This window comes from Pteropus alecto, unplaced genomic scaffold (assembly GCF_000325575.1).
Source record: "Pteropus alecto unplaced genomic scaffold, ASM32557v1 scaffold395, whole genome shotgun sequence".
NCBI classification, from domain to species: Eukaryota; Metazoa; Chordata; class Mammalia; order Chiroptera; family Pteropodidae; genus Pteropus; species Pteropus alecto.
Window position 1 is genome coordinate 1,005,730 of NW_006438643.1, and position 10,821 is coordinate 1,016,550.

Genomic DNA, 10,821 nt, shown 5'->3' on the forward strand with positions numbered 1-10,821 from the left:
ATTAAGAGAGTGAGTGTAGTGTCCTGGAGTTTACCAAAAGTAGACATCTTGGAAGAGTGAATTATTTTTTGTTGTAGAGAGCTAGTGTCAGGTACACCCTTCCTTAGTAGTATTGTATACCAAAAGAACCCTTTGTAGGATACCTGGAATCCTGAATTTTAGTCCTGATTCTGTCACAAGAGTGTTATATGACCTTGAGAAAATTCTTTTCTTTCTCTGGGAAGTGTGAATGTATCAAGAGCAACAACTCTGGAAGCCTAGACTCTTCTACCTGTTCACAATTTAGCATTTGACAAATCCAATGACCTTTTTGAGACTCAAATTTCTCATTTATAAATTGAGAATGACAACACCTGGCTTTCTTATCTCACACAGTGTTTTGCAGTTGAGAAAGAGTAAAGTATATGGAATTAAAAGTTTGGACACCAAAAATAATGCCCTCACCATTTTTACAAACTCTTTGACCCATAGCCTCATAAGAGAGTGATACAGAGTATAATAATCATTCTCACCTCTGTTTTGCCAAGTAGAAGTCCAAGTTCAGAGAAGTTAACTTATATAATCGAGATCACAAAACATGTTACTGTCAGAACTAAAATTAGGTTTCAGGTCTACTGATTCAAAGTTTGGTGTTATCATTCCACTTAACTGTCCATTTATATAACCAATACTTGAATTTCTATCTTTTCCTTCAAAGGCATTCTGATATCAGTTTCTGATGCTGCAATCACGTTACTCATATCGATTCAAAAGAGACATAAAAGTGGAGAGCCCCTCTGACTTGCCTGGGTACTTTCACTGATGGCTCCAGCTACTAGAGGAAAGAAGCTTGGGTGACAAAGACTAGAGAGCAGGAATCACTACTATCTTTTCTTTCTTGCCTACAAAGGGAGGTTTCAAATGGTTATTATAAGGAAACTGCTACTCTGAGCATCTGTGGATATCAGTACCAGAAAGATTACGTACAGGCAAGGCTGTTTTCCCAGATGATGAATGGGGAAAAGGCAGTGAGTTGGAGTACTGCTTTGGGTAGATGAGACATCCTCCCAAATTTGTCTCACTTCCCCTTGTTTTTGGGTTGTTATGATGGCTAAATTTCTGAGATCTCCCTCTGAGATGTAGTTCAAAATTAAACTGTGTTCTTTCTTTCGACACAGATTTTGGGGAATTTGATTTTTAAGAATTTTTAGGAATTTTAAGAACATACCTGTGTGAGTGACAGATGTTCACAAGTTGAGCACGCTGAGGTTGGAGCTCTTGGACGGGTGTCACATGTGAGTGTAAGGCTATGTGGGAGAGCGTGTAGTGGAGTAACAGCTTGTGCAGATGATGTATACCTGAGTGGAGTGTTTTGTTTAGGGCTGTGAAAGCTGTGTTTTTGTGCAGGTTGTATAGGTGTGATTTGGGGGATAATGAGCTGTGTTTTTGTGCAGGTTGTGTAGGTGTGATTTGGGGGATAATGAGTGTTGAAATGTCTGGATTGAAATGTGTAATTTGTCCTCAGTTTTGTGAGCTCAATGAGTATCTTTAGTTTAGCTCTGGTTGCAGCCTCTTTTGGTCAAGGAGCTGGATAAGTGAGGTTATTTGTTGACTCTCTGTGACACTCAGGTATGAAAACCCAAGGGGCATGATCTAGGGATTTGAGTCTTGGTGTTTGTTCTTATAAAGGGAATAAGGAGAGATTGAAAAGGGGAGGAAGAAATGTGGAAGGAAAATTTTTCACAGGGAATTTTCAAGAGAAGTGGAAATAAAATCTAGTAATATTTATGTTTCTCTTCCCTTCTCTTACTTTCTCTCCTCTGCTCTTTTTTTCCCTTTCCTCCTTAACACCGTGCATCTCACTGAATTTCCAAACATCATGGATTCATGGTATTTTGTGTGCATCTATATGGGGCATCTACATGCTATATGCAAATACGGTGCAAGAAATGGCTGTGGGCATTCTTATATTCTATTGTCCCACTATTCTTCATTTCATAAAACTTAAATTCAGAAATAAATTACTAAGAATTTCAAGAACATGTCAGCAGGACATTCAACCAAACACAGAACACTCCTGAGAATGAGCCTTATGCTGCTGGCTAGATTTCATGTCCATGAAGTTAGCCCTGGGAGCAAACATCAGTCTTCTAGCCAGATATGTCTCATATCTGGTGACATGAGACATACATCAAGCTTTTGCACCAAATGATTCCTTCAATCAAAGCCTTCAAAGTACTACACTCTTTTACCTTTTATATACAGTAGTCTGCCTTTATTTACAGGAGATATATTCCGAGACCTCCTGCGGATGCTTGAAACCACAGATAGTACTGAACCCTATATGTATTACGGTTTTCCCTATACGTATCTATCTACCCGTGATAAAGCTTAAACTACTCTTGAGAATTGGAGAAATTATTAAGAAAAATAAGGGTTACTTGAACACAGGCACTGTGATAGTGCTACTGTCAATCTGATAACCAAGATGGTTACTAAGTGACCAATGGGCAAGTAGGGTATACAGTGTAGACATGCTGGACAAAGGGATAATTCAAGTCCCCAGTGGACAGAGTAGGATGGTGCAAGATTTTGTCATGCTACTCAGAACTGTGCACAATTTTAAACTTATGAATTGTTTATTTCTGGAATTTTCCATTTAATAATTTCAGATCACAGTTGACCACAGGTAACTGAAACCACAGAAAGCAAAACCACGAATAAGGGAGCACTACTGTACCTATCAAATGAGTGGTCTTTAAATCTTTTGCCTGGGTATTTTCTAAAATTATTTTGAAATAGTATATGCCCCCTCAAAAACATTAAGTTAACATCTAAAAATTACCATTTAATATTTAAATAGTAGAAGAGGATATAATGTGCAGTGTATTGCAAATACTGATATTTTAAAATAAAATTACCACCTAAGTCTTTTAATTGTATTCTATGGAGCTTTGTTTTAGAATGATGAAAATGTTCTGAAATCAGATATTGGTGATGATTGCACAATTATGTAAATACACTAAAAACTATTAAAGGTAATTATCACCTTCTCTGTCTTTTTTTGTACACTTAACTGAATTTTGTGGTATGTGAATTATATATTAATTATAAATTAAAAAAAATTATAGAATCATGTAATCACTGAAACTTAAAAGTGCAACCGCCTGGGACCCATCTATGTGACACTATATATAAAGCAGATGAAAGCTCTGGATTTGGGGAGGGGCTACTGAGGAAAGAGTCCAGTTGTTTCCCAGATCTTAGTTGATGGTCTTATCAGAAAGTAAAAAGTTTACAGTCACAAGGATGAAGAGATTGATTTTACTTCTTTTTTTTCCTTTTTTTTTTTTCTCTAATTCTAAGGGAGGTTGCAGGAGAGAGAGGCAAAGGCAGAGAGACAATCAATTAAATAAAAAAGAAGGAAAGAACTGGCAGGAAAAAAAAGACAGAGAAGGTAATAATTAATGGGTAGATGAGGCATGTAACATGGTCTTTGCTGAATAAAAATTATTAGGTTTTGTTGAAAATGTTAAGTGAATAAATGAATGGTCTATGTTTGAATGCAGCTTGGCCACTCAGTAGTATTATAACTTTGAACCTAATTTGACCTTCTGGGGACTCCCTTTTATTATCCATAAAATGAGTAAAGAGTATTTCCCTATAAATTTTTTTCTGCTCTTTTTTTGAATTTTTTTTTAAAAAAATTTATTTATTTTTATTTGTTATGGTGACATTGGTTAATGAAATCCAATAAGTTTCAGCTGTACATTTTAACAGTAAGGCATATATATATTTACACTGTGTGTTCACCTCTCATAGTAAGATTTCTTTCTGTCACCACATATTTGACCCCTTTTACTCCATCTACTTCTCCTCTCCCCCTCCCCACTCTCCTCTGTTAACCACTAGTCTATTGTCCATGTTCACGAGTCTCTGTTTGTTTGTCATGTTCATTTGTTGCTTTTAGGTTTATATCCCACATATACAATGGAATATTACTCAGCCATAAGAAGAGATGAAATACTGCCATTTGTGACAACACGGATGGACCTCAAGATAATCATGCTGAGCGAAATAAGCTAGACAGAAAAAGTTGAAAATCACATGATATCACTTATATGTGGGATATGAATTTCCCTATAAATTTGGTTGTTCGGATTTAAAGAGACAATGCCCACAAACTTGATGGAGTTGAGGGAACATTGTAAACACTGAGCATCAGTGATGATTATTATACTTCTATCACCTTCATCTCTAGCTAAACTTACCTTCTGGCTTCCAAAAGTTTCTTAAGAGGACCCTGGAATGAGGATTTTGCTTGGGGAAAAGAAACCCTGGAGCCGAAGGTTAAGAAGAATGAGTTATATTCCTGGCTTACCATTTACTAGTACTGGTCCCCTAGGCGCTCACATTCTTCACCTGCCAGAGGGTCCTTGGAACCCATTCCTCAGGGGATCTTAAGAGTCAGAGGTCGTGGTGGTGTGGGGGCAGGTAAGCCCTGCTCGGCTGGGAGGAAAGGAGAGGAGGTGCTGCCTTAGCTTATGCAGACAGGTCTCAATCACAGATGGGAATAGGTAGAAAGAGGCATATTTACAAGAAGAGCCTATTTACAAGAGAGTTTGGTGAGAGGACATTATGGCTCATCATAGCTCCTACACAGATCAGAGTAGGGCAGTCCTGTGGGACTGAGCCCTTAACCTGTGAGATCTGATGCTAGCTCAGGGTAGATAGTGTCAGATTTATTTGAATTGTAGGATACCCAGCTTCGGTCTGATAATTGCTTGGTTGTGTGGGACCCCCTCACCCAGCACACACAGGGGAACTCGTGCCAGACTTTTAGGATGCTTAACACAGTGTACAGCACAAGAAAGTTTCTCTATAAACAGCTAGAAAAGGAGAGGAAAGAAGTATTGCAAAGAAATGAAAAAATGGTTTCCAATTAAAAAAAAAATAGCTTTCTAAAATAAAATGTGAAGGAAGAAGCCCCTCAGCAAACAAATATGAAAGATAAAACAAAAAACAAGAAACAAAAACCCACGTGATCCAAGAAACAGGATACTGACCCAGAAAAGCAGTAGGACAAATTTCTTGACACCAGCTGCATAAGAGAGCTGGGAAGCAACTGATCCAGACAGAAGCAAGAGAACAGAAGATGTCAGGAAGAAGTTATCAAGAAAAGTAAAAAGTATTTAATAAAATGCATACACTGAGCTATTATGTTTCCTTAGAGGTGTCTTGAACTAAAACAGTAATTGTTATACTTTTCTTCTACACATTCCCATGACCAAAATTGTGTCTAATGTTGAATGACATTTATACTTTCGTTAACATACACCTTATACCATAAACCCTTAGGGTAGGGATTGTGACCTTGTCATAAATGAAAAGACAGGTTTTTTTTTTTTTTTCTCTTTTGAGTGGGAAAATTTAAAGACATTGACTATGACTAAAGAAAAGTGTCATAAAATTCAGAAAGACCCGTGTGTATTGATCAGGGCTTGGGTGATTTCCTGACTCTTCCTATGATAATCAGAGTGACTGTGAGAAGATCTAGGTGTGTATTAGGTAATGCACTGAATTCTTTGGTCTGACTTATGTATGAGTGTAAGTGTTGAAAAGCTACTGCATTTTCAGCCTGGTTAGTCTAAGACAAACATTAGGTGTCTGAGAAGTTCTTTCTAAACTCAACTTCTTTTACTATCCTCCCCAATCCTTTCAAGTCTGTGTCTCCTGTTACTAATCACTATTCTTTCCAGCTATATCTGCTAGTGTTTTCCTAGAAATAAGTTGCTCAAACTATTCAAGAATTTATTCTTCTAGTGTTGAACACTTAGGTAAATATCCATTTCCAAATTGTTTTACTTTCAGGACCCAATGTTTGGGATTTAAAAGCAATCATTACCATCTGTTAAGTGCTATATGGCAGCCAATAGGCCAAATGCCTTGCATGCCTTATGTGGTTTAATCATCTCAATCATTCTATGATCTAAGTATGACTATCACCTGTTTTACAGGTGAAGAAATGAGGATGTGTGTGGGTTGGAAACTTTCTCAAGGTAAGTGGTGAATCCTAGACACAAACTCGGGTTTATCTAGCTCCAAACTTTGCCACCTAATTCTTCTTACTTATGTCGTCACTCTAGTCGGTATTCAGTAAACATATGTGAATAAGGTAGCATAGTGTAGTGCTTTCAACATCTTCTTAACCAGGGCAAAAACTTTCTATAATTTGACTTAGAATTATACCGTGTGTGTGGCCAGCCACAGTGAACCAGCATTCCTTAACCATGCTTGGAACTTTCTCATGTTCTAATACATTCAAATGTTAACACTAATTTATAAGCAGTTGAAGCCCTCTTCATAGAATTCAGCATTTCTTGTGGCTATCGATTATAGTTATAGAATAGAAAGGCCATAAGCTAAATTAGAAGACCTAGGTTTAAATATTCTGCCATTGACAAGCTGTGTAAATTTGAGACCTCTTTTTTTTTCTTTCTTGGCTCTAACGGCTTCTATGAAATGAGGGGCTAGATAGAATATTCTTGCAGGTCCCTTACAGTTCTGATCTTCTCGCTCCTCTCTATGAGCAGTGAAGTACTAAGTCAGAGAGGTGTGGAGTACTTTAGATGCTTCATATTCCCAGCAGTCCACGAGCTCCTAAGCTGATAGAAGCTCAAGGGACTTCCTGGATGCAGCCTTATATCGCTCAGGCCAGGCAGTTGGCGGAGGTAACCGGAAGCTATGAGCAGATTATGCAGGACTCCCACTAACTGCTCTTCCCTCTTCTGTGCCTTCCTTCCATAGAGCTCTCCTAGGGAGGTAAGTTGGAGTGTCAGACATGCCAGACCGAGGCTCGACGGCATTCTGCCCCTAGTTTAGAAATCCTTATTGCGATAATATGACCATCTGAAGGAGAAAAGGCTTCCCCTAATCTGAGTCAGGCTTTTGTTTTTGATTTTTTCCTGCACGCTTTCACCTTCATCACTTTTCCAGTTCTATATGTTCTATCCATTGCTCTTTTTCTCTGAAATCCTGCCATGCTTTCTGCCTCAGACATTAGTTTCCCACCAGGGACACCTTATCGGTTATACTTCAGATGCAAATGTCTTGATGTGAATAAAAATACCTCACACTTTTCTCAGAATAATCTGGTATGGGGCAGGGGTGGGGGCGGTATATAAACAGACACTAGCTGCTTTGGGAGCTACTTGGCAGGATTTAAGTGCTGAAAGACTCCAAATCAAGGGTGTATATGGCATACAGGGGCAAACAGAAATGTTTACAAAGCATTTTCAAGAAGGAAAAACAAAGGAGTCCTCAGGGTATGGAATGGAGAAAAAAATGCATCCTGAGAAGAAAGGACAGAGAGGTCCTGAGGCAGATGGAGAAGCAAAGTCAAATGACAGCCTGGAGGTAAGGATGTAGAGCAGGCTTTAGAACTCAGAGTTGCAAAGTTTTTGGTCCTAAGAGTTTTCACAACTGTCCACTTTTGGATTTTCACAACCTCTTCAGCTAAGTTTCTTAGTATCTTCAATTAACAATAAAGATAGCCAAAACCCAGAAGGGATCAGTGACTTACCGAGTAGGTCTCCTGTTCAAGACCTTGCACTAAGCATGGAAGGGACTGAAACAATAAATGAGTCAGTGCTGGGTTCTTGGAGCTGGTGAGTCAGGAGGAAAGATAGGACTCACACAGCTGTAATGCAGGGCAAGCAGAGAAACTGGTAGAGTTGATGCAAACCTATAGCTGTGAGAGGAGTGGGAGAGAAGTTACCTCTGCTGCCTGTGACCAGCCAAATTTCCAAAGAATAGGGCATCATTGATCCTGGGGCCTAGATTATGGACTGAATGGGTATGTACACACATTCTGGGCAAACTCTAGGAGCTGGGGAGCTGTGATTCATGTTTGGCTAACAGCAAATTATGCCTATCTGGATATCTTGAGGTACAAGGAAGGAAATTTTGAGATTTGAGACCAGAAATATTGATTTAGTACTGACACAGGAGACCTTCAATTCTATGCTAGTGAGTTTGGAGTTTTTCCATTGGTAATGGGGGAGCATTCAAGATTTCTAATCAAAAGAAAGCCATTTTAAAATTTGCCTTTAAAAATATTAGTTCTACTCCAGATTAGAAAATGAAATAGAGAGAGGCATGAGAGTAGGAGGCTGTTATTATGGTACAAGAATGCAATTCCTTTGGTCTGAAGTATAAGACAAAGGTTGAAGGAAATGGAGAAAGAAGCTGACAAAGGCACTTTGGGGTCAATATTTTCATTGATCGTTATCTAATTTAATACGATAGGTAAAGGATAGCAAGAGTAAAAGTGATGTTTGGATTTTGAGTCTCAGTTTAGGCATAATGATGTATTATTTAGAGATGGAGAACACTGATGAGAAACAATTCTGTAGTATAGAGAAATGATTACTAATTTAGTGACTTTCAAGAGCTAGGTGCTATTTAGTTGCAAAAAATGTTTAAGAAATTACTTTCATTCAGTAAATTAAATTATACAGGGAGAAAAGTTAGATCTTAAGTTAAATGGGTAGAAGAATGAAAAGATGAGTGGAAATATGGGAGTAGAGTGCATTTTGATTAATGTTGGAAGGTTATTTTTACGTATGAATATCTTTTCATCTATCTTCTGTCTGAATGAATGTATGAAAGAACTGAGAGATTTTATAGAAGTGTGAAAGCTAGAGAGTCATAATTAGATAGTAAGGGTTCATTTCAGTACACAAGACGGTAGAAAGAGGAAATGTTTATGGTTAGGTAAATAGGTGGAACACTCAGTAGGAAGGCAGGATAGTCAAGAATGTAGTGATCAGGAGAGTTTTGTCTTAGGTCTTGAACAAAGTGATGCCCATAGATTGATAAAGAAAAGAGTTCAAAGCTTTATACATGAGAAAGAGCGTGGTGGCAATAGGCAACATAATCTGTTTGGTCAGCTGGATAAACCGAGAAAACACAGACAAGTCCAGAAATCTTGGTGACAATGAGAGGTAAGGATAAGTGATTTGGTGAACAAAAATGACTAATACGTGGTGGTAATAGGCAACATAATCTGTTTGGTCAGCTGGATAACCGAGAAAACACAAAGTCCAGAAATCTTGGTGACAATGAGAGATAAGGATAAGTGATTTGGTGAACAAAAATGACTAATGCCATAAAATGAGAGGCTGGATGGTACATAAGGGTCTTAAAATATTAGGTCTAAGTCACTGATAAAACTAAGTTTCTCTTCTTTACAGGATAGTGGTCCTACAATCTAAACACTCATCCCATTATGGCAGATAACCCCCACAACAACTCAGAGTTGCCTCCTTTCATCCTGACAGGGCTCCCAGGGATGCAAACTTTGCAACACTGGATGTTTCTGCTCCTTGGTACCCTCTATGTTGTATCCATTGTGGGCAATGTTCTTATTCTTTTCATTATCAAGGAGGAGCAGAGCTTACATCAGCCTATGTATTACTTCCTCTCTCTGTTGTCTGTCAATGACCTGGGTGTGTCTTTTTCCACACTGCCCACAGTGCTGGCCACATTTTGCTTTCATTTACAGAAGATCAGCTTTGATTCCTGCATGGCTCAAATGTTTTTTATCCATTTCTTCTCCTTCACGGAGTCTGGGATCCTGCTGGTTATGAGCTTTGACCGTTATGTGGCCATCTGTAACCCACTGCGCTATGCAACAGTGCTCACTGATGTCCGTGTAGCATGCATGGGCATCTGTGTTATCATCCGTAGTGTCTGCATGGTTTTTCCACTGCCTTTACTTCTGAAGAGGTTGTCTTTCTGCAAAGCCAATGTACTCTCTCATGCCTACTGCCTGCATCCAGATCTGATCCGCCTGCCCTGTGGCGACATCACCATCAATAATATTTTTGGTCTGTTCATTGTCATCTCTACCTTTGGCCTGGACTCTGCATTCATTCTCCTCAGCTATGTGCTCATACTACGCTCTGTACTTGCCATTGCATCTCGGGAGGAACGGCTAAAGACACTCAATACGTGTGTGTCACACATGTCTGCTGTGCTCATCTTCTATGTGCCCATGGTTGGTGTGTCCATGGTGGCTCGCTATGGAAGGCATGCACCACAGTATGTGCACACACTTATGTCCCTTATTTATCTCTTTGTGCCTCCAATGCTCAACCCTGTCATCTATTCCATCAAAACCAAAGAGATTCGTCGGAAGCTTTGCAAAATATTACTGAGAACTAAGTATTAAGAAAGAATCATGCTGAAAGCCCAAGATTCAAAGGATATTTATTCTTATTCTGCAAATTTGAGTTTTCGAGACCTGTTTTGACCAGTCTTTGGGCACTCACTTACTATTAGGATTTTTGTCACCAGATGTTTGATGACATCCTGGCACCAGTTAAGACTCAAGCCAACAGGTTTATCAGGGTAAATGGAGTCATAATTAGCAAAAAAAAAAAAAAAAGCTCAATTTTCCTCTTTTTTAACTCCAAAATGTACACTCTCATAATAAGTCCCTCAATTTGTCACATATGTTTCTATTATCCTTGTTTAAAGTGAATTGTCACAAAGGAAATTACTTATTACCATGGAAATAGTGTCATTAGGCATGAAGGATTCTTTCCCCAAATATTATTGAAGTATTTTAATTCTTTGAGGAACCTTCATACTATTTTCTATAGTGAATGCACTATTTTATATTCCCATCAACGTTGTGCAGGGTCCAGATTCTTCTATATCCCTGCCAACACTTGTTGTCTTTGTTTTCTTGATAGTAGCCATCTTGACCAGTGTGAAGTAATTGTTTTGGGGGAGTTCCACTATGCATTTCCTTGATAATTAGAGACATTGAACATG

The 10,821-nt window shown here is 38.6% G+C and overlaps 1 protein-coding gene across 1 annotated transcript; it reads left to right on the forward strand.

Annotated features, from left to right (window-relative positions):
* The first annotated feature begins 9,268 nt into the window (after positions 1-9,268).
* Positions 9,269-10,213, forward strand: LOC102895251 (olfactory receptor 51I2). The gene has a single exon (XM_006915684.1). It carries the CDS (start codon positions 9,269-9,271, stop codon positions 10,211-10,213), a length of 945 nt encoding a protein of 314 aa, XP_006915746.1.
* Positions 10,214-10,821: the final 608 nt, after the last annotated feature.